General features: G+C 42.2%; 1 protein-coding gene and 2 long non-coding RNA genes across 6 annotated transcripts in view; 2 read left to right on the top strand and 1 right to left on the bottom strand.

The window, feature by feature from the left end:
* LOC113576743 (uncharacterized) overlaps positions 1-11,665 on the top strand; it is a 42,886-nt gene extending 31,221 nt beyond the window's left edge. The window contains exons 3-4 of one of the 2 annotated variants that reach the window (XR_014118722.1): positions 10,423-10,623; positions 11,410-11,665. This is a non-coding gene — a long non-coding RNA (uncharacterized LOC113576743). Of the gene's footprint in view, positions 1-10,422; positions 10,709-11,409 lie in introns of those variants that run through there. The other variant, XR_003410550.3, reaches the window with a different exon arrangement.
* The window catches only part of ror2 (receptor tyrosine kinase-like orphan receptor 2), a 60,535-nt gene that overhangs the window by 7,135 nt on the left and 28,860 nt on the right, over positions 1-24,540 (bottom strand). For 2 of the 3 annotated variants that reach the window (XM_035535440.2, XM_027009002.3), the window contains exons 2-5: positions 12,301-12,381; positions 6,483-6,770; positions 5,228-5,258; positions 1-122 (exon numbers count right to left, since the gene is read on the bottom strand). In XM_035535440.2, coding sequence (XP_035391333.1) covers positions 1-122; positions 5,228-5,258; positions 6,483-6,770; positions 12,301-12,381 — 522 coding nt within the window. Of the gene's footprint in view, positions 123-5,227; positions 5,259-6,482; positions 6,771-12,300; positions 12,382-12,500; positions 12,594-24,540 lie in introns of all 3 variants that reach the window. The other variant, XM_081702748.1, reaches the window with a different exon arrangement.
* The window catches only part of LOC145652421 (uncharacterized), an 11,529-nt gene continuing 10,340 nt past the window's right edge, over positions 23,352-24,540 (top strand). Inside the window, exon 1 of the long non-coding RNA XR_014118723.1 lies at positions 23,352-23,625. This is a non-coding gene — a long non-coding RNA (uncharacterized LOC145652421). The remainder of the gene's footprint in view (positions 23,626-24,540) is intronic.

The following is a 24,540-nucleotide window of genomic DNA, read 5'->3' as shown; positions in this document are numbered from 1 at the left end:
CTGTGATGCGGTTCTCACTCTCCCCTTGCATCTGCAGAGACTGCACATAGATGCTCCTGTTCCCAATAAAGCGAGCACACGCAATGCCCCGATATGGCTGACAGAAGCCCTTCTCATGGGTCCTAAGAAACATAAAGCACAAACACATAAAGGACAAACGAGACAAATCATCCCTTACACACAAGGGATGACATTCCTAATAATTACATTACACATTTCTAACATGAATATGGTAATATAAACAATAATAAGGCATTAAACTAATAAGAATAATAAATCATCATCATCAACATCATCCGTGAATACACAAATATTCGTTTAATATTAACATTTGGCTCATGTTGAGTCTCAGTGCATTAATCGCAATACGTTTCAGATGAGCAAACGTTAATGTTCATATAGGTGTGCTTCCCTGCTTCAGAAGCTATACAGCACTGCTCAAACCAAAAGATTTTGAGAAGCCCGTGTATGACTGCATGATCACATCCAATGCTGAGGGTTTGAAATCAAGCTCTAGTGGTCTGGGGAATTTAACCTCAACAAGAAATAAATGGTCATACTGAATTTCTTTTCCCCAATTTCATGACAACTTACTAACTCACTAAATTATAGATTTAGTATTTGTTATTTGTCTGGGGTTCACTTTGGATTGTGGACATCTTGGACTCCACTACATCTAAAAATGTGTCCAGTTGTTCCACATGTATACAAATGGTGCCAGAGCAACTATGTCTTATGACATTTCACTGATAAAAAGGATCCCATGGTTCTCTAAAGAAGTTTAAGATGCGTCACTTATACACAATAGTCATCACAGCATCTATTCATGTAATGGAATACTTCTCTTATGAAAAACTACCATAAAAATGGCACCAGGCTGCAGAATTGTCTGCATAAAAAAAGTGATTGCAGTGGAAAGCACAATAAGGTCCACAAGAGGCAAAATCAAGCGTGCACATATAGACACGCTCATGCAGACGCACACACAAACAAAACAATAAAACAAGCTTGCAAAACCTGCTTTAGAAAACATCTGAACAGTTATATACCACAAAGAAATAAGCATGAAAGTCATTCAGTAATTGTGCTCTACAACTGCACATGGAGCGCATAAGGAGCTTGGCATTTGTTTCATTCATCAACACCTGAAGGATGGGAGAGGAAAGTGTTATTCAAAAGAGGGGACAGACAGCATGCTGCTCCTAATAGGCTGGCATTTATGTTCACCCAGCTTATTGCCCTTCTCAAAACATTGGGTACAGCTGTGGGCCCAAGCCCAGTCAGGTTCCGGTCCAGCGGCCCAAAGCCGACCCAAAGCCCTAAGCCAAAGGAAGAGGCAAGCCACAGGGATATGTTGAGATACTCCAGCAAACACATCACATCTCAGGACACCATATGCACACTGTTCTGCCAAGTCCAGGCATGCAAGCAGAGGCGGCTTGCAAGGGCACTGAGGTTGCCCACTGGTTTTCTTCACATTTCCCAAACTGACAACTTGTACATCCTTTCTCTTTCAATTAGGCGATTAAAACATGCGAATGGATTGTGTGTTTGTGTGTGTGAATAGAGTTCAACAACCGTACCGTCTAAAAGAATTTTCCACTATTAATTTTTCACTTTGCTATTCTCCCCACGGCATAGTGCTAAAGGAGCAGTCAATGGCCAAAAAGGCCAATTCTGCTGACATCCATATCACACATGGTTATAATTTTACTGCAGTTTTAAGTGACTGGGGGAAATTTGAAGACTTGAGCTTAACAAGAATTAGATTTACTTCCTACCTCTTTCGGCAAAAAATATGTTAGTGGGCAAGGACATATAAATGACTTCATACATACAAGAACTGGAGGAATTCCCATAAAGTTGCACTACAGAGTTTTTATACAAAAGAGTTTCTGTCCTTGTTCTACACAGTTAATGTAAGAAGTCTAGAACCTATATTTATGCAAAGAAGAGGGTGTGGCCTCAAATGGTCTGCAGGATGGCCCAAACTGGCTGCTTGTAGTTGGTTCTTTATAACAAACGTAGAGCTCAGTAGTCTAGCTCTGAGGATCAAAGCACGTTTGCTCGTCAGTCAGCTGGAATGCCTTTTTGGCCGGAAACTTTTTTAAACTAAAAGTGTGCAAGAGGACGCTAGAGGTGGCAGGGTGGAGTGGGCGGAGTTAGCATGTAGGCTTGAGCCATGCTGCAGCCTCCACTGGAACCTGACTCCCAGAACTGCCCTTCAACACCTGCCCCCAACTGGAGGAGCAGGAACAGATGGGGTGTGGAGACCGATGGTGGATATGCAGTGGGACTGGGGCAGCAGCCCCCATGCCTGGACCCTCTGCATGCTCATCAGCACCCGCCTGCTCCAGCAGAGCATGCACAATGTCTTCATTCAAAAAAACCTTCCAGGGTTCCTGCCACCTCTGTGCCAAAATGCACTTCCATCCTCAACATGCTGGAGCACTTGTTTGCTTGCATGCTGGAGCACTTGTTTGCTTGCAGATGGCCAAGCAATCGGATTAAGGCTCAAACAGAGCATGTTGCCAGGTGGAATTTAAATTTGAGGAAAATGCACCTGGGCGTGGGGAATAAAGCTTCCGGTGGATGAGTGGCTGTGATCTCATATCTCGAACGGGGCTGGACGGCATTCGGACTGCCTTCAAGGCCGGCGCATAAGTGCCTGATCAGTGCCAGGCCTCCTGCAACTGAATGCTGAGCTGGAGGATAAATGCTAACAAACCGCTTTGCCTCCCCACAGAGGTGAACACCCAGCTAGATTCCTGTGTCATGCTGAATTTATGTCCAGCAATGCTTTATACAGAATGCAAGGCAAACTCCAAAGGATAAAAGCAAACAAGGCCAAGAAAAGGAAGCAGGAGATTGTATTCCATAAACAAACCATGGGACAGGCTAGGAAAAAGTTACAGCTCTGAGTTAGGGGAGTAGCTAAGTGTAACTGATCCATTTGATTTGCCACAAAGAAACAATTGAATTGCTGGAAACCTCAGTAAAGATCACCTGGAGAGAAGCGCTAAAATGGTTAGGCTTAATGGTAGATTCAGAACCAGATGCTGGTGGACTGACTGTTCACTGTTACAGCACCTCTATTTCTGCTTATTATTCACTGACTCCAGTTCGCATAGAGAAGGCTTTAATTGTAGCTCTGTTGGTTGTCTCTCTCACCACAAGATGGCGATAATTACCCCCAAAACACAAGTTTGAACCAGCATGTGCATAAAAAGAAGAACACTTTCCCTGTCACATGTCCTGCAGTGAGTCTTGGGATTTCCAAATAAAACAACAGCCATAGTAGAATGAACCAATTACACCCGTTCTGAGGTTTCAGCTCTTGTTTTATGAATTACTGCCACTGCAATCGGCAGACAAACCGGCAGACACACACACACAAAACTGTAAGTGGTCTCCCAGTGAGTCAGAGGAAAAGGCAATAGATTGAGGGGCAGTCAGATGGACAAAAGCATTCCTGAGCGGGATTTACAGCACAGTTCTAATCAGGCTGACAGATCCGAGACTGCTGACTGCCTGGGGGTCCTGCATCATGGAAACAGTGCTTATCACTAACATACATGTGCTGTGACACACACACACACACACACACACACACACACACACACACACACACACACACACACACACACACACACACACACACACACAAAGGGCAGAGCTGCTCCTATTATCAATTGTGACTTGGAGTAAGTGCGAGTGTGTGTGTAATATGTATATATTTGTGTGTGTCACAGGGGATATACTAATAACAATGTGTTGGCTAAAACCATTAAAACATATGTCCATTAAAAGAGAGCACTGTCACACTGGAGCACTCTGTCATCAAACACCACACTGCACAGTTCTGGGCTTCATCAGCAAAGCCAAACAAACTGGCCTACCATGCTATTTACATGTACAGACCATATGAATGCCTCACATTCCCACAGTATGAACTTTAGCCAAACAGTCCTCAGGACTACCAGCATTGGCCCTATGTATTAAAAGTTTAAATACATTAGTCAAGGCATCTCAGTTCAGCGTTAAGTACAGGATAGTTGGAAACATCCGTATCACTTAGTAAATTTAGCATGTGTCAACATGTGTTGTTTTGTTCAGAAATACATTTCAAAGCAAATAGGTGCATTTCATGCTTAGACTTTGTCGTCACGCATCCTCTTAGATGTTGGAACCAAGTTGGGAACAATTAAAACCTCGCCTCTCGCTTTCCTTCTGTAGCTGAGGGTGACTGCCAGACCTTCCGCCTAGGTGGAATGAGAAAGGCCCTTTGTTGCCTGCAGAGAGCCGGGCCATCTCAGGCTCCTGCCACACAAAGGACCAACGGTAGATGCCAACACACCTCAGCTCACGAGTGCCTAGCATTTACAACCAAATAAAAAACACAGTGAGGCAAATGACAGAATATGAAACAAGGGAGAAGGGAAAGAGAGGTAAGGATCAGGGAAACCTTCAGGGAAACAGTGAAAGTTTGAGGAGCATGTGGAGACGGCTTATGGCGGTCTGCTCAGCTGGTAATGACCACGTCAATAAAGGGGGAAACAAAGAGGGAATGATGTCATGATGTCTGCTGCCTACCCTCGACTCAGCAGCGCTTTTAACCCATTCTGAACCAGATGAGCAACGGGGGAAGGGTAGCCTGAATAGAGTAACTGCCATTTTGCTTTTCACCCATCCTAGCCATATTGACAACATTTCTCATGGAACTAAAGGCAAGAACAGAAAGAAATCACTGCCATGGCCACTTAACAGAAATGAGTTGGTCTGCTGTAGAGGAGATGCGCCCGGATGCTTACAAAGGTCTGGCCATCGCTGACTGGAACTGGGCTGATTCATCTCTGTAACTCCAACCCCCACAAGCATCTGCCCTGTCTGAGGAGTAACCATTTGTCTCTGTACTTTAGAGTGAACACCGTTTAATGCTCATCCTAGGCCTGCCCACTAAGATGTAAGGAAAAAGGAAAAATTGCATGCACTGCATGTGTAAGTGTTCCTGAAGCATTGTTTGAACAAACAAACTAGGTACCAAAGTATCCAGGGAGCACTTGTTATGAAAAGTGGACACATTGGGTCAAAGATGCATAATGACAAACAGTACACAACAGTATATAGTACAAAATGCCAAACATGCATGCACACTCATGACACTGACACACACACACACTTGTAGAGGCACCCACATAGACACACACACAAACAAACAAAAACTTACGAAGCATCTGGGCCATGGGTTGGTGATTGGCCTGTAAAAGTACACAGAAGAAAAGTGGATCACACACCAGCTCACCTGCAAAGTAAGTAATTCAACAGAACAACCAGATCTGAGTTCGCATATCTCCATCTGCTCTCAAAATTCCACATGTCACTAGTCACGTGAGACATGGGCCAGCAGTGGCAAGGGAGGTCAGCCTCCATCATGTCTTTGGCCTGGATGAATAGCTCCAATGGCATATTTGGCAACTTTCCATGGTCCTCACTGAGAAGAGAAGGTTATTACATCTGCCCAATGCTTTTATCATAAACACACTACAATGCAACACTGGGTCACATATAGCATTTGATCCAAGACAGAATGATGAACTGTTCGTGTCAGGAAGAGCTCTTTCATCTCTTCTGCCATTCAGTCTTAGCTCTTCTCTGAGAACTACCTAATGTTTTCACTCAGACTAATCTGTCGTTTGGGGTTGGGAGAATAATAGCATTATTACACTGGGATGACATTGCAGGGAGGCAGGAGATGCAGATTCACTCAGATGTGCTCCTAAAGCTGTCAGGACCACTGTGTGAAATATGGGAATCCACATCTAGTGGGGAGTTTCCCATATGCACACAATAGTTTTCCCCTGTTAAAGGGCTGGTTTGGCCAAAACAAAGGTAAGTTGTTTCTACAAAAGTGTCCTAATGCAGGCACTCTAAGATTTATACCAGTGCCATACAATAAATCTACTGCGATGCCCAACAAATATTTTGCGCATATGGTTCTGAACACAGTGCTGCCTTAGTTTAGGCTACAAACCAATGGGCTCTCCATATAATAACCTAAAATAAGCAGACAGGAAAGAAAACACTGGAGCTCTAATGTTGACTCTAAACAGTGCCAGTGAAAATACCATTATTGTGACCTGAAATGTGATGGGCAAAAGAACATTTTATACCTGGTAGGTAAAAATCTGAGAGAGCTTTCTATCGGGACACCAACCACAGGAATTTTGAAGGTGGCACGTCATTTGACAGCTATATCATTCAGTGCAGTTTTTCTATAAACTATTCGTTTAGTTTAGTTTGACCAGCAGTTTTCCCAGCAGTTTAGTTTGACCTATACCTTTGACTGCTACAGAACAAAGAAAAGTCTCAATTTAGCAGTAGGAAATTATTTCCGCTACAGTAACACCGGCAAAACCAGAATGTACTTAGCGGCCCACAAAGAAATGAACAGGTCAGTTCCCCTCACTGACTGCAGCTCTCACCCAGGCGGACGTAAAGGACGCCGGTGGCGGAGATGACTTTGAGAGTGTTGGAGGCGACACACTGGTAGTAGCCTGTGTCTGTGGTGTCCAGGTCCTGGATGCGGAGCTTGGAGCCCGACTCAGTCTTGCGGATGGAGATACGGCCCTGCTCCTGCACCACGGGTGCATCGTTCTTCAGCCAGCGGATGCTGGGTCGAGGGTGGCCAGACACCTTGCAGTGCAGCGTGGCAGTCTGGCCCTGCATTATGGTCATGTTGCTTGGCATCTCCACAAACTCCAAGAAGTATCCTGGGGGCAAAAAAGGACAAAATTTCAGGAGCCTGGACATCAATAGAGAAACGGAATAAGCCACTCGTTACCAATCCAAGCCAACCAGCTCTGATTATCTCACTTCATTGTTGTATATGCACCACACAACAGCTAAGTGGGAAGAGTGTGGGATTTATTTTTTAACTTCAAACATTTTGTGAACTGTGTGGAATTAAAATGTAAAGGTTATAGCTCCATCAGAGGCCAGAAATGCAGCAACAGTATCTCAGAGGCCAGCAACTCCTGTTTAAGAGGGCCTGAGCGCTCACGAACTGCTGAACTCAGAGGCTGCGGCAATCCACCACATCTGGATTAAGTAACTGTAGCTTTCCCCCCCCCCTCCCAGCCAATGAAACAAACACATTCTTCTGAATAGCCCCAGCTTGATGGCTTGCGGGTGGATGGTGAGAATCAGGAAGGCTTGTGTTGGTTTTGGCAGAGCTACAGTATGCGCGCGCGCGCGCGTGGGGGGGGGGGGGGGTGTTTGGTTGCAAGACAAGTATCTCACATAGGTCACACTCATTGTTAAGAGTACTTTGACAACTATGGCAAACATGCGATGGACATAATGGATGAGCTATGGGAAAGGAAATATCCATAGCCAGAGAGCCAGGACAACTTGACATAGTGGGTTTTGTGTGCCGGTGTAAAATAGCATTATAAGCACTTATTTTGAAAACTGATTTTCAAGTCATCTAAAAACAACAAAAGAAATAGCTAGGGTTTTTTAACACTTCACATAAAGACAGAATCTATGGCTATACCCGTGGAGCTTTCATTTTTGTGGATTTGAGTCAGTGTTTGGGTCAGATTTGCTTCAGAGCCTACCCTACTGATCTCTGTGGCATGCAAGATGGCACACTAGTGTGGAGCAAAGGAATGCTACATGACTAGAAGAGGGGAGAGAGAGAGAGTCAGAGAGAGAGAGGAAAAGAGTGGGGGTGAGCAAGCGAGCATGTGTGTGTGTGTGTGTGTGTGTGTGTGTGTGTGGAGATGGAGAGATGGAGAGAGAGAGAGAGAGAGAAAGAAAAAGAAAGGCTCTGGTCAGCCTCAGTGTGTGAAAGGGGTGACCTCAGAATATGAGGAGCCAGACAGAGCTCAAATAAACAGTGAGAGACCCGAGCGCCAGACCTCTACCTTATCATCCACCCATGAGGAGCCCTTTTGCCACTCAAGGCACACTCACTAGCTCCCCAGCTCTTCCCAAACACAGCTGAGGTCATGTCTATTTAGCCTACCCCTGGCCTTACGCATGAGGCTTACAAGAACAGTAACCAAAAATGGAACTGGTCAGCCTACCACTAAGTAACCCAACTAGTTGTCTGACTGTACCAAGTATTTTTTCAAATTTTTTACTTTGATCGTAATGCAAATCAACCAGAATTTGAATTCCATTTACACAGATGACAAATCACACATTTGACAAAAGAAGTTAATCTGAGACCCCAACCAATTTAACACTTCTTAAATATTTTAATAGGGTGCTTAACTGATTTCTACAAACGTCAAAATGACTAGCGTCATGGTAACTGGGAAGTGATGACAAGGGGATGATATGCATCTGAAAAAGCAGGCAGGAGAGCAAAGAAGCATGGAAGAGACATGTTAGTGCTACACAGTGACCAAGATAACACTGTGTGCAAGAGAGCGAGACAGTGAGGGAGAGGTTCTTACAGGTTCTTACAGGTTCCCCACTATCTTTCATCAGTTTGGCTCTGACTGGCTGCTCTAGGCTCAGTTAGTGCAGAGATGAGACGCAGTGTTGAGGGGGCCCACGGCACACTATGCGATTACATACCGGTGAGCAGCAGACAGCACTGCCAAAACTTTTAAGATGGGATGGGAGACCACCTCTGGCTGCAGCCAGACACCGCTGGCATGCTTCAGCGTGCTCTAGCTCTTTTTGCTGGAGGCACAATTTTGTTTTAATACCACCTCATTATGGTCACTGTCCGATGAAATCAGGCACCTGGATTATATGAGATGCACTGCACAGGGGGCATGAAGAGGGTGGATAATACATCAAAGGTGAATGAAATACACTCTGTTTGCCACCTGTTGCCAAGCTGCACAATGCTTTCGAATAGGGCAAAGTAAATCGAAATTGTGCACAGCTAACTAGCCAAGGATAGGCAAAGTCAGAATGGAAGGATATTCCAAATGTGGAATAACTCAATGCTTTGATGTTTTTCCTCCCTGTGGGCCACAGTGCTGTTGGCCAACACACAAACACAGATTGGAATAAGTATGGATAAACAGCATCGTTCTCATAAAGCGCTCGGAGTAGTCACATCCATCTGGGAGGATTTCAGCATTTTCACTTGTGGCCCTTACAACAGAATTTTTGCTCTTGTGGTTTTATTCAATTATATATAATCTAATAAACTGCTACAATGCTGGCAACAGTTATGAGGGGTTTGCATTCTGGTTAACATGCTTGCATGTGGTTAGTGTGTGCATATGTGAATGTAGCCGCTTATGATGTGAAATCTCTGCTTTGATGTTCACTTGACTGTATGACTTGGTCTGTTTCATATTGATTGATATAATGCCTGCCTGCTCTTGGGCGCATTGTGAGGGGACCTTTTAACATTCTCCAATTAGAATAATCAAAGCAGTCTCCTGCTATGTCCAGCATACAGTGCTATAAAATGAGAGAAGAGGCTGCCAGCTTTCTCCTGCAGACCGGTGAGAATAGGACAGAGACAGGCTCCGACTTGCCGTTCTGAGGAGATGTGTTAGTGCCTAGTGGTCAATGTCCCCTGATATAGTAAAAACAGATCTGCACACACACACACACACACACACCTCTGTCTAAATGACTGGTAAGGCAAATATGCTTGCTTTGAACCTTCAACATAAGAAACAAACAGAGGTCAGAAATACTTGAGAGGCAGTGAGCTAATGATCTTAGGGACCTCTGTCACTTGGCATCTTCTTTGCAACATAGCCAGAGATTAAAACTCAAATTTATGAAACCCAACCTCCAGGAAAGGGGGAGGGGTGGGGGTGGCAAAGCTTGAATAAGATTGGCTGGCAAAAACAACCTCATGCATTGGGTGAAATATTTAATGTGGTTCTCAAAAGCATTTAGAAGCTACCACAGAACATGCAAACATGTTCTGCATAGTCACAGGCATTTGCCAACAGAGTTTCACTTTTAGAATTTACTTGAAGCATGCCAGAGTAAGCTTTTACCTCAGCTGGTCCACTGTAAATTACTGTTAACTGGATCAGTGCAGGAATGCACATGGATCGCAGAGCCAAGCCACCGACTACACGGGAGTATGCTTAAAATGGCTGTGCTGCACTGGCTTGAGACAGCCTCAGACCTGACGAAATGGAAACTCCACTAACGGTGCCCATCACCACAAAGGAGCACTAACAGATGATGTCATTGCCTGCATGTTTAATTAAAGCGTCCTGGCCTGTCTTTTGGAATGCTGCCCCTCTTCCTTTCTCCCTCTGTTTCTCTCCTCCCTCTCTCTTTCAGTCTGTCTCTCTTTCTCTTCATGGTTTCTCTTATCCCCTCTGTAGGCACTCTCCCTCACATTACCCTTACTTTGTTTTCTACTTCAAGCTTTCTTCTATTCAGGGCAATCTCTGCTTCTCCTGATTTTGTTTCCGGCAGGAGGAGTTGGCAGGCAGGCAGGCTTGAGTGTGTTTGTCCTTTTGTGGGTGGCCACCATCAAGGGTGATGAGCAAGGTGGGCGGATCCGACAAGCCTGTGTAGCCCTCCCTCACCTGACCAACAGCTCAGGGCCCGTGTGAGCACCTGGCACATCAGCAATGACCATCAAAGCAACAGCACTTCTCATAAAATGCATCCAAGGTGCACACATATAAACACATTGTCCTTGTCAGACAAGACAAGTGTAATAAAAACATGTTTAATAGTGCGATTCAGAAATGTTTCTATCCCCTCCAAAAAACAAAATACATTTCCAGCTGCTGAGACTCACGTGCCTTGAAACAGTGCCTGACTTAAGAATCCACAGGGTATTAGTCATCAATACTGATCAAACACCAAGCTCCTCAGATAGGGTCATAGCTCCTACACTGGGGTAATGGGTATCAGGACCTTAAAGGCTGACAGATTCTGCACTTTCATGGGAAATAAATAACGAGAAGCTGCCTCCTCTTGGAGCTAATGCCACCTCTTCCACCAGAACACCACATACTCAGCTGTGTAAATGGCCATACAGAATGTGCAATGAAAACACAGAGGGGGCCAAAACTATAAAGCAAATAGACTGACTGAGTATAAAGTCACAACTGAGTGATAATAAATCAGACCTATGTAACCCGATGCAATGACAGACGTGCACATGCACATTCAGGCAACAAACTTGGCCAATATATGATTTTTAGCTGCTGCAAAATATACCTCTTCTGTTTGCCTATTTTTCTACAATGTGTAGAAAATCTCAAATTTAAACAGACACTGCAGTACCGACCCCAGGCTTTCAAAGGACACAACTCAGTGAGAGCAAAGCAGCTTTACTTTTTTCTTCACATTGCCATTTTACTTTTAAAAGTACAGGTTCAAGACACACTTCTCCTTGCTTGCTTTTTCTTGTAATTTTCAAAAACTCTTTCTGATTGCTTTCGTCCCCAGACCCCTTGTCCCAACGGCCAACACAAACAAGTCTCCACGGCATAGCATTCCACTTTCCTGCTCTACTATTAAGCAGCTCTGGCAGGGCGAAGTGGTCCGATTTCCTTTCTTCATGATTTATGTGTGTATAAAAGCTCTCAGCCCAGCACAGCAACCTTAAGCGTAATATATCAAGATCCCGATCTTCACTTGAGGCCTTCCTATAAAGCTTGATGTCCAGAACCAGGCTATAAATGTTCATACAGTCATTATTTCTTTTCATTGCATGGAAGTGTGTGGCCCAAAGGGCTGGTTGTCAGTACTGTTGAGGTCGACTTGGTGACCGGGGGGAGGTGGGTTTGGATTTTGCCTCCAAGTTCCATGTCAGTGTTATGGGAGGGAGAGAGACCCACCAGAGTTAATGCTTTATTTGAGGTTAATTACTTCTGGGGGTTGTAATCGCATGTCTTTGACCTGAAATTTAACTGGGGGAAATGGTCTTGTTGTTTGGGGACATAAGTTGAGATGGTCCCTGTGCACTTGTGAGTCACCAGGGCACCTCAACCAAGTGAGAACCAAAACATTTTTGGAAGGACTTAGAAGCACTAAGGAGGCTGACGGTTCAAGCTGAGAGAGGTTAAGCTTAAATTGCACTGGGCATATGCCAAAGGCTCTGGAATATTCTGTCCAGAAGCCCCAAGGTGATATCTTTGGAACGCAACCCTTAAGTAAATGATTACTCCCTCATGCAGATAAAAGCAAACATGAACCAGACAATAAGGTCTGCTGATGGTAAGCAGGTGAGCACTAATATAGCCGGCAGCACATATCTTAATGTAGCATATACTAGGTAGTCCACATTGTAAAACATGGCTGGGGCTGTATAGATGAATTCAGATCCTGCTACTGTACCTTCAGCTGTTGGCAAACCTCCACTCTGGGCCTCAGCTAATGGCTCGATCTCCCCGGACTCCAAGAGTTTCACATCAGCCACTGTGGAAGATGGACAGAGGGAGCATTAGAGGATTCCTGTTGACACAACCTTGGACCTGCAACTTGGAATATGCACTTTTGAATTATTAGGATGTGTTGAGAGGTCTGATTATACAAACCTCTCCATGTTCAATCAATTCAACTAATGCTCCAGGTTCTGCTAGGCTGAGTTTGATAAAGTGGAAAAATCCTTTTTTCCTCCTTAGCTGTATCTTTTTAACAGCAGATAGACATGCACAAGTACAGTCACTCAACAAGAAATTACAAATATCCATTTCCAATACTAAAAGCAATCATTGGAGATCAGACCTACTACACAGTATGGGCCACCATTATTTCTGCAAAAACAAAAGTGACAGTTATGGAAATAAATTTTAGGGCCAGATATTCAATGAGCAGAAACAAATGTTAGAATATGTTTCAACTCCAGAAACAAAACAGACATGACTTTTAGAAGCAGTATGGAAAAGGAAATTTGGGGCAGAACCCGGGCAACGAGCCTACAGAGGTATATTTTCATAAAGCACAGATGCTTTAAAAAAAACAAACAAAACAAAACAAAAAAAAACTTCCAAGCACTATGATTCTGATGAAAACAGGCATTGCCAAAAGCAGAGCTTTAGAAACAAATGAGCTCAACCCTGCAACAGTGTCCAAAGTACTGGCTAATTAATCATAAAACGACTCACAGTCCAGTAGATTACCATCTTTCTGATGCAGTGAAAGAGCCTTCAATTCAGTTAATTATAAAGCCGATATGAGGCAGGCTTCAGACCTACGAAATAGTAACAAGGCTTTCTGTCCAAAACCAGCAGTAACTATTTTAAGTAGAATGTAACCATAAGATGACTCGGTGTCAGAGGACAGATCTCATTCAGGGATAAATCGCTAGCGACAGCAACTGAGTTGGTGTTTATGTAATGTAATATATAATAACATGATAATTACATTCTTGTTTAACCCTGAAGGATGACTTCCTTCTGACAATAAATAACATGTGAAAATCACTGCATTTGTGCATGACAGGGCATAATTTGTGTCTGCTGACTTAAAGTCCTAATAACATGTTGTTTCTTAAAACAGTCAGGTTAGACTCCATCCCTTCACCTTTCGTGTTCCCCCTTGTCTGCTATAGCAAGACATAAAAGATCAACATGTAGAAGTCAAGATTTACGCCACTGTTATTCTTCTTTGCACTAATCTTTATGATAGTTAGCCTTGTATAAAAGTGCATTGGAGCCCATGAGTAGGAAACCACAGTTGGGATGTAGTAAGCAGCTTGTCCACACTGAGGTCATCCACATAATTAAACAGTGCTCTATTAGTGTGCAGCACTCCAGAATGCACTGCTGGCTGACCTATTAGCACATAAATGAAGCAGAGGGCTACTCCTGACTGACCTGTTCAATCCATCTTTCACAAAGCTTACAACAGACATGCAGCACCCTGGGAAATGATAGTATTATGCTATCTGTAGTGGACCTGCAAGAACATCACATTTTTATTTACATTACATTCCTGGAGTAATTTAACTTTGCAACATCACAATTATGCAAGGGATTATGTATGCATTCTGCTCTCCTCTGCTAATACCTTTTGTTTATAAAGTCTGAAATTACACTAACTTTCAAGACACGTTTTACTATACGCCCTATGCGGATGGGATTATTTGTGCATGGGGAGGCCAAGTAATATTACTATAGTCAGTAAACGACAATAACATTTTAGACCGATTCGCACGGAATAAGAAATCGCTGCAGAAATGACTGAGATGGGACTGGCTCCTCGATTTACGCACTGCCGTTACCTCTCCATTTTAGAATCCATTAATAGCAGCAATGAAATTTTAGTTTGAAAATTAATAGGCTACATGTTCATAACACGTATGTAGGCTATAGGCCGCGCTACAAAATTACTTAACTAAAGCTGCGACATCTGAGGTTTGGCACAACTTGAACGACCTAAGGTACCATGCACGACGAAACTAAATACCTTCTCCAGCACCTCCATACCTAAGAAAAACCGTCAAAAACTCATTTTCCACAGAATGAAAATATTTACCCACATGTCGATTCGCACGGGATTCATACAACCTGGGTTTTTTATTGCTCATTTTGCAGAAAAAGGCGCCGTAATCTTTAGTGACGCCAGTCGTTTTTATCGACTTTATGGCGCATTCGGACGGGACTAAAATTACTGGAAAACGCTGGTAATAAATTATCCCACCTTCCCATGTAAAACTAATCCTGTCTGAATCATACTCTGAATATTATGGCTGTGATTCCATTTGCTCCTTTCGTGTTCGGATGGACAGCTGATCAAAACCGGTTAATTCCGATATTTGGTTAGAAATTTCTTCAATGCCTTTTAAATGCAATGTCCCAGGCTGAAACTAGTGCACAACACAAACCACATCAATGAAAATGGGAATATTTCATTCAAGATATTCTGCTCAATTTTACATTAAGGTCTCCACGCCCTTCACCTCGCAGCACTTAGATTATATTGTACATATTAGTGCATCAGCAGTAGAACATAGAAGCATAGAACATATTATAAAAAACCCCCCCAAAAAAACCCCATAGAAATCGGATCTGTAATTTGGGTATAATGGAAAAATAATGTAAGGAAAACCATCATCAATTTTAGTAAGATTAAGAGATTAAAAGAAATGCGATTTTTTTGAAAATCAAGCCAGTTATGAGCACATTAAGACCACTGACAAAACTGGATATCTTGTGCAGTATAATCATTTGAACAGTTCTCCCTCATAAAAAAGTAATCAGACTTTAAACAGTTGGAACGTTACTGCTGGATGGAGAAATCTGTCTACCAGGCTGAGCTGAACCACTATTCATGGTTTACAGGGATGCAGACGTTTATATTTATGGCATTTAGCAGACGCTCTTATCCAGCGCGACTTACAAAAGTGTTTTTTCATTTACTCACAGAATAGACAGACAGATGATGCTACTTATCCTTATATGAGGTAGGAAGATAAGCTGAGCCAAAACCAGCAAAAAAAACCCAGACAGTTCTCACATCAAATGACCATTTCATTGTTTAGGTAGTACCACTGAGAAGTGTGGTTTACACTCCCCCTTTCAGCAGGCCAACACCAAGCAATATCAGATGATATTTCACCAGATATTTAACCAAATTAAAAACTAAATTGGATAAAGAACAAGCGTCCAAACTAGTTTCCTGAAGACATTGCGTTAGCGCAGGACAACCCTGCCATGGTGCTCTGCTGTACCCTGAGGGAGAAAACTAAGATGAATGTTTTCCAGCCAAATAACAGATTTACTCAGAGTGATTTATGCTCAAACAGGCTGACAAATGAAGACGGAGATGTTAATTGTTTGCATGTTCACAGTAACTGCAAAACTTGCCCTGAACTTCCTCCTGCTGCATAGCTCTAAGCCAACAACATCTTAATTTGAGGTGTGAAAAACTGTTCATCTTCAAAAATGACCCATGATACACTGGTTATAATATGAAAATGATGTGATTTGAAAAACAAACAAACAAAAAAAAAACATCTGTGCTTTTGGCCACATAGCACTTAATGACATTTTTTTGCAATAGTTAAATTTTTGCACCAACACACAAGAATTACACAGCCACCAAAAAATGGAATATGCTATGATCAAATTATCTTATATATTACTTCTAAATGCAATGTGTAGGATGCCCCTTCATGTGTAGCTTCCTGCTGACAAATAAATAAAGCATGCTTAAATCCACAGCAGTTCTGCAGCGACAAATGCCTTATACTCAAAAACACAACTTCAGCCCCTTCACCTTCACCATTCAAGGCAGACCTGTATTTGGGGTGTCTATGGCAGTGAGAGCATGGGGGTATGCACGGGGATCAACAAAGAGGCCAGTGTGGAAGCCTGGGCCAAGAGGCAGATCTGATTATTTTGGCTCTGCATGCCTGTCCACGCTTGGATCCCTGAATCGCTGTCTTTCATGGCGCATTCTCTTTTTTCAGCATGCAATGCGCCTGGCAACCGTTGGCAGGCGGGTCACTCAGGCACTTGTAAAGAGGTGATGGCAAACAGCAAGGAGGCTGTAACCCCCTTCTCCAGACAATCCTGGAGGGGAAGCCAGGCGTCCAGCATGGGAGAGTGATGAGGAGGGGGAGTAACTGCACTCTTGACCAGGTCAAAAATGTAGGAGCTTGTTAACACTCCATCTTGCCCTCTGGAGGGTCATTCTGTCTTCAGATGGTTGCCATGATCATAAAATATAAGCAAGTGAAATAAGGTCTTCCCACCAAACTCTTGACAAGGACACGAGTTGTAGTTTCACAGGTGTGGACATCCTGTAATCAAACAGAATCTGCTTGAAGCAGGTCCAGAAGGAAGAGGGAGTCCCTTCAAGCCTGTTCCATAACTATGTCTGCAGATGCATTTAGCCCAGGGTGACAAGTAGGAAAAACAGCTCCTGGAGGTGCCCCACATCCGCTGGCAGGCAGATGCTTTGACCAGGAAGAAGAAAGCCCAAGGGGGCTGAATGCCAGAGTCCATTTCTGTCCAGAATGGCCACTCGGGCAGAGAAAAGATAATAAACCCCTAGCAAGTGTCCCAGTCACTAGATGGGCATTTGAAGGGAAGAGCCAGATTTCCAAAGCCAACCTTCCTTACTACATATTAGAAGGGTTACTGGAGTTGGCCAACTGGGGGCCCTTTCAACAGCAGTGGGCTAGCATTCTGGTCATCAGTGAATTCCTCTGGCTACACACACACACACACACACACACACACAGTCACAAAACCTCAATTGTACAAAGAAGAGCATACAAGCGAAGGCTCAAATATTTTAACATTATTTTTATATCGCCATGTAATAAGCATATCTACTACCTAGGGAAGGGCAAAATGATCATCATAGCCTGCAAGCACTAGCTCATGGGCAAATATAACACAAAAAGTGTATAACATGGTGGATGGTATGAGGTAGATACCTGGTAAAGGCAGATGTTCTCTGGTGAAGCCTTTTTTGTAACTAGCTAATACCTACAGGTAATGACCAGTATGGTGAAATTACAGTCAATCATGCCATATAGCAATTAATGGAAACTGTCCATCACATCAAACCAATTTAAAAACAGGGCAAGCAAATCCACCTGCAGCATGGAATCTCTCTTGAAACATTCAATAGTTACACATGACAATTGGCATATAGCAATACCCCCCCCCCCCCCCAAATCAATTTTATCCTAAAACACTCAAGAATTGCACAAATGGTATTGCTTTGCCTGAGGTCTAGGAGGTCCACACACCTAAATATCTGTCAGTTGTTGGCAAAAACCTGCATACGGACCACCATGGATGCTCACAAGCTGAGGCTAGGCCTGCCAAAGGGAAACATGACAGTGAGAGCAGCCTGTGCATGTGTTTTTGTTTCTTCGCAGCTGAGCTGTGATTGATTTCTGAGACGCTGAACCCAGTGCTTAGCAGTAGTTATATGTGGTCATCCACACCAAAAACATCCTTTTAACTGACTGACACTATGAGCAGAAATCAAGAGTCATGAAAAAAAAAGCTACTAGAGTTGGGTTTTAATTTTTGTTTTATTGCACTACTGGAATTTATTCACTGTGTATTAAAATGGTTAGAAAGATTACCAGTAACAAAGTGAAAAAAGTGATATTTTGAAGGTGAGGCTTTCATTCCCTTTTGTCATGCAATCAGAAAATCTTAAGAAGGTGGCACAGCAGCGCGAGAGGAGAGTGAAAGAAAGAGCAGCACAAGATGGGAGCACGAGCAGCAGCCGAGTTGGTCTCCGAGTGAGGTCCGGAAGCATAGAAGTGTGGCATGCTGTGGCGGCCTAGCTAAAAATATGCATGCACACGCATGCACCCCCACACACAGAATGTCCAGAGAGAGAGAGAGAGGAGGGCTGATTTCACTAAAAGCTGCAGATTTTTTTTTGTGGTCAGAGCGTAATTACATAGCAGTGCCCTAGCTCTGCTCCTCAGATCTTCCACACAAATGATGGGATAATAACAACCCTCCAAGCACTCGCCACTCCACAAAACTCAGCAAAGCTCTGTGTTTATCGACACGAATTCTGGTAGTCATAACAAGGCCGCTAAATATAGAAGTGCAACAGGTCGTTGAATAAAAAGGACACAATGCAAAAATTGTCTCTCTCACTATCAGGTTCTTGTGTATACCTTAAACCATAATTAGGGTGGCTGTATGCTGTGGTAGTTCAGTTACAGACCCAACCACACTCATTATAAATCATATCGGGTATCACTAATTGAGCACCATGCAAAACAAAGACTAGCAAGCCCTGTCTCAAAAGGTTACTTGGGTTTCTTGGCTATGAATGTTTTATGACATATGCACCAAAGGGAAGTCCACCACAGCACACTTATGTCCCTCACTAAATGAAAAAGAAAACCCTACTTGTACATAATCTAATTCACAGCATTCAGCTTAATTGAAAAGACCAAAAGGAGCCCCTCATGTAATTAAAACCAGTTTAGCTTATTAGACTTCTGAATAATAGTACAAAACTGTGGCTCAAAATTCCTCTATGGCTACGACTTCCATTGCACAATAAATAACCCTTTTCACCATCAAGCAAAAAAAAAATAATTCCAGCTATAATAACATTTTGACAGATAATCATTCTGGGCTTCAGTTATGAACAGTAGGAAAAGTATGAATAAATCTGACATAATGCTTAATTAATACACAATCCCAAAACAGGACTATGAGCACAAGAGCTTCAAGTCCTGTTTGTTCTGCCAACCCCCTGTTTCACTATACTATCAGTAGAACAGCAGCCAGGCCCTGGAGCATGGCTTAGGATCTCACAGCATACCACACAAAGTGCCTGCAAGAGCTTATAATGGGCTAAGATACAAGACAACAGGAACTGTTTCATTTTGCAGTACTTGTGTGCATCTCTAAATTGCTTGTTAAAGTTGCACATAGCAAATTCATTTTGGAGGGTGCATGCTACCAGTGTTTTAGGCAGAAGGAAAGTGGCCTTGTTAGAGAGGGTCTTCACTAGCAAGCGAAGAGCATCTTGAAGTCATACAGAACTTTCAACAAAAAACTTTGCTGAGGATAAAAATACAGTACAGCTACTGTCTTATTTAAATTGCAGTCCTCCAAATAAATAAACAAATAAATAAATATCCAAGATGAAAATTGCATTAAAATATTACAACTATACCATAAATTATTCAGCAGCCATTTCTTAAATGCATGTTTAAAGCTACTCTGAAGAAAAACCAGTGGTTTATTCTAGATAACTGAAGCAATATATAAAAAGCATGTTTGTGTCCATTAAACTCTTAAATCTAAATGGTATACAGTTAGTTGCACTCTTTCTAGTTGCATAATTGTGAAGATGGTTTACTAATTTAAGCAATTAAGTAGTTAGGGACTAGTTCATTTAGAATTTTGTGGGTCTTAATAGACTGAGGAGAGCAGTTATGCCAGAGGGTAGATGCATAATCCAAATGAAATAATGCACTTGCCAAAGTTTTTGAAGTTGTTAGATCTAGTAATGCAGCTGTCCTAGCTAAAAATGTGGTCTTTTGTCCAATTTTAATGAATGCCTTTTGGGCCATAGCCTTCCTTGATAATTGTTCATCTAAAACACAACCTAAATACTTAGCAGATGCTTCTTGGGACCAATTTTAATGTAGTGTGATATACCCCATTGGCTAATAGGAGAACTATGAAGATGTAGTTCTCTTGAAATTAAATATTTTTAAGAGAAAGATAAAGAGTATTTTAAACAGTATCTGGTTTTCTTCCCCCCGCCACATTTTTGCAATGCAAAAAAACTGTAAACAGTTTTACAGCCATTTGCTAACATTAAAATAATTACAGTTAATCATACTCTGTTGGGATTTTTATTTATTTTTTTGCTCCCACAGCATTGTAGATACGTTCAGGCATTATGAGTTATGGTGTGCATAAACAGTTTAAAATTCACCATTACTGAAAATTACAGTCAAAGAAATTCAGGGTTGGCTGCACTGGACATTTTTCCAGCAAACAATTCAGCCTGTATCCAGTCATAAGTCATCATAATTTCAGCTCTAGAGCCTCAGCGAGTAAGGGAGCGGGCAGGACCAAGAGCCAGCAAATACCTCAGGGACATGGATGGTGTGGCAGAGCAGGACTCAGATCAAAAGACTAGAGGGCCCCAACACTCGCCCAAGAACATGGCCTTTGGGAAAAGGGCTTAGGGTTTTCTGTGAACATGGGGTATATCACAAAGCAGGACATCTGGATATTTTTTTTTTTAAATGGCCAGAGCTAGGATTATTGTCCTTTTGGGATAATACCTGGCTAATCAAGAAATCTCACTGTATCAAAATAGTCAATAAAAGAGATGATTCTAAAGATGATTCATGTATTTGCTAGAAAAGCCACAGTCTCTGCATTGTGGACTTGCTGGATTTGACTTTAACTTTCCATACCACCTCAAGCAAAGGAAGTACCAAATATGTATACACAGAGTTACACATCTACTTAAAATGGTGTCCCATTGGGTTGATGCGATGCATTAAATGTGGTTGGGCTTTGGTCTTCGAAAGAATCTCCAACCCTTCTGCAGCCCATATAAGACTATGATGGCAGACACCGGGCAGAAAGGAAAAACACCTTCAACCTCATGTCCAAGACTCCAGATAAGCAAGTGGGAGTGGTTGAGATTAGTTCTACATCTTCCCGTGACATTCTGCAATCTCTTTTATTTACCATTACCTGAGCAACAAAGCCCATGGTCTGGTGGTGTTAAACTTCTAAAGCAGGGCATATTTCTAGGTTTCTGGAAGCACTTGAGGAAAATAGCTGAGTAGGTCCCACTCTTGCTGCACAAGAATGGATGATATATGGTCAATACCACCAGATGGTTGATCTCCATTATGGTTAACCATACTACGCAGCTTTGGGCTGGTGTTGAATGCAAGCCAATGTAAGAGGCAATGACATAAATCCACAAGTTATTCTTGGCTTAAGGCTGCAGGGTGTACTGTAGATGTTAATGGGTCAGCAGACATGAACAAGAGAGTTTGCAGTATTGGGTTTTACGAGATGCAATACTCAGCTGGATTATGCTGGTATCTGAGATTGTGTGTGTAAAAGAGGTGATCGCATTTGCCCAGAGAATAAAAAAAAAACCTGGTGGGTTTAAACGACACCACCGTTCTCCAGTAGTGCAGGAAACAAAACATTCTATCTTCATTCCTTTCTGCCCCTCTGGAAATACAAGACAAATAAATATGCTGTCAAGAGACTTCAGGTTCTAAATAGAACAGTGTGTCCAGTTACATGACACAGTAATCTCTTAAATTCTGGCCTATAAACGGCTAGTTCCTATAAGGTTTTTCTCAGATGTGTGGTTTATGAAAGGAAATTTCACATTTCATTAATGGTGATCACTATTCATGTGATTCATATTGCATCAGAACAGTGTTACATATCAATCCAACAAAACACAAGGGGGCTAAAAATGTAACACCAGCTATCAGTAAAGAACCAATATTTGGGAAAGTCATTGTTTTTAAACTGTGGGACACTGTCTTGACTAGAAATCTTCACTACATCTAGGTTAAATACTGTGGTACCAAGTAGCATATGAGGCTCTGTAGAGATCGGCCCATGTATTACCCATCTTTAAATTTATACAAAGCTTGTGATCTGTTGGGATGTGTTAACCTCTTTGTCAAATTAGCAAGAGTATTAGTATTTTAGACAGAGTTATTTTTACACACCACAAAAATAAGGGAAAAAAAGTTTTTTGATGTGTATTTCTGGAGAAAATCACATTATCATTCCACTTATTCATGATGTTGGTGACAAAACATTTGGATGCTCATCCAAAACAGAAAAAAAAAAAAAAGCATTAAAACATTTCTCACTCTCTTTCTCACCTTTTAATGGAAGAAGCAGACATTTCCAAAGTAAGCCTGATCATTGTGGGCACTGAAAGTAACATGCCAACATACATCCAGTTTAAACAGTCCTGCTGGCTGGTCTCAGGAGGCATGAACTTTTGGACTCTGTTTTTCTGGTGTTTAATGCTCCTACTGGAAAGCTGACAAAACACATTAACTAAGCATCAGCAAACTCCAACACATCTCAATGGTTTACATCGAGCTAACCTAAACACCCCCAGCCCCAACCCCCAAAAACATTTTCTCACTCTATAACTCTGGCAGACTTGTGAGAATGGTGGGATGTTTGGCCTAAGGCAGTGGCAGTACTTTTTGAGTGAAAAGAGGAGGGGTGTGCTGGTTGGCAGATTCAAGAGTTCTTGGCTTGAGTCACGTTTGCCATTGGCTGATGTTTCTGCCAGCCTATAAGTTTACTTTACAAAAGTAAGGAGACAAATTCTGTTTACACAAGTTAGTCCCCACTGGGAGATACGTGCCATCGTTAAAGATATGCATCCTTTCTGATGTTCTCTCTGAAAACACAACCTGACTGAGCTAAGAGGTGCTAGAGAATTATGTAAATATACAAATATTTCCTTGTAGGGGGCAAGAGAGACTGACTAAAGGCCTGTAAAAAGAGAACTGACACCTGTTTGCTCAGCTAAGGTTAGGGATAAACATGAGAATGCAAAGTTCTTGCAAGCATTGCTAAACTTGCTCTAGCAGGCCTCTCCTCATGCTGACTACTATGGAGAACTGGCTTTCATCACATGAAGGTTGTCAGGGGCAAACTACTAGCCTCTGGGCCTACACCACATAACCATGATCTGCAGATGTCAGTCCTCACAACACAACTTGAATGATTCACACATGCACAACATATACCTTGATTAAATTGAACTGTCCTTTTTCTGCTGTAACACTATAAAGTGACATGGGAATGCACACTGCAAAACCTGATTTGCTGAGCTTCAAGCAGTGAAATAGTTTATGACTACCTTGGCTGATGTTTAGGTGCCCTTGTCTGTGTGTGTGGGAGGTGGTATACAAGGTATACAACTAGGCCAAAAAAGCATAACTTGGTGATTTTTCCGTAAATAACTCGAACTCTGCAAATCTGATTTTTTTTTTTAGTATAAGAATTGGACATTCTGTCTGCCATTGAAAAAGTACAGGGACTGGGGGAGGAGCAACAGGACCTCACTGATAAACAAACAGGAAGAGGCAAGGCCAGTGGTGTGGCTCGTCTGAGTCTGTGACTCAAGAGAAAAAATAGAGGAACTGTACGTTTCCAGCATTAAAGAGGACAATATACACAAATGGTAAGGCCGTTCAGATGGTTTGTTAATCATGCATTATAAAATGTTTGTCCTGTTCCCACGCCTTGGCTTTTATGTGAGCGCTCCATGCCTTGCATGTGCTGCTGTATGTCCAAATACCACAACACACAAAAGAGTTAACAGGATATATGCTCTGAAAAACAGCCATGATGCTTCACTGCTCAGTACATACCAAAGGGTTAACAGGATATATGCTCAACGCGTCACTGCTCACAACAGATTTTATCTAACATTAAAAACAATTCTAAACATCTCCACCACTGGTCATTAAAACCAACATTATATAATTTAATTAAATTGAAATTCAGGAGGCCTATGGTTGACAGTTTAGGTTTAGGTTTTTGTACTGTCAACCACTGAAGTGTTCCGACATTGGGACTTCTGTGCCTATAGTACATTTGACATTTTATATCCAAGAACAAGGTCTGTAAATTACATGTCTACAGGAAATCAAATATGAAATGACACAGAATTGGTGCCCCAGTGGATGAAGGAGCCTTAATGCCATTGGTTCACTGTTTGTAAACAGATGGTTTGTAAAGTAAAAGTCAGCAGAAAAGTTGTCCAGTGTCAGTTTTGTCTCAAGGAATGTCAATACCAATACACCTAATAAAACAACTCAAAAGGTTGAATATTTTCGTTTAGACAAAGTGCTTAAATTCAATTTTCAAAATTCACTTATAAATTAAAGATAGCAAAGTGAGTTATTGCACAAGCTTATGAATTTAATATGGCATGGAGGTGAATTAAATCACTGTCTGGTACACCAATTTGAGTAGCTTCACATCACTGTACCCTAAAAATAAGTTTCTTTTGAAATTTTCTATGGCTACTGGGATTGGCCAAAAAGTAACACATTCGATTCAATTATCTGTACTGTTCTTTAAAATCAAACTT

The sequence above is a fragment of the Electrophorus electricus genome, chromosome 19, assembly GCF_041902795.1.
Source record: "Electrophorus electricus isolate QZ-2024a chromosome 19, ASM4190279v1, whole genome shotgun sequence".
NCBI lineage: Eukaryota > Metazoa > Chordata > Actinopteri > Gymnotiformes > Gymnotidae > Electrophorus > Electrophorus electricus.
This window is presented reverse-complemented; position numbering and strand designations above follow the sequence as displayed.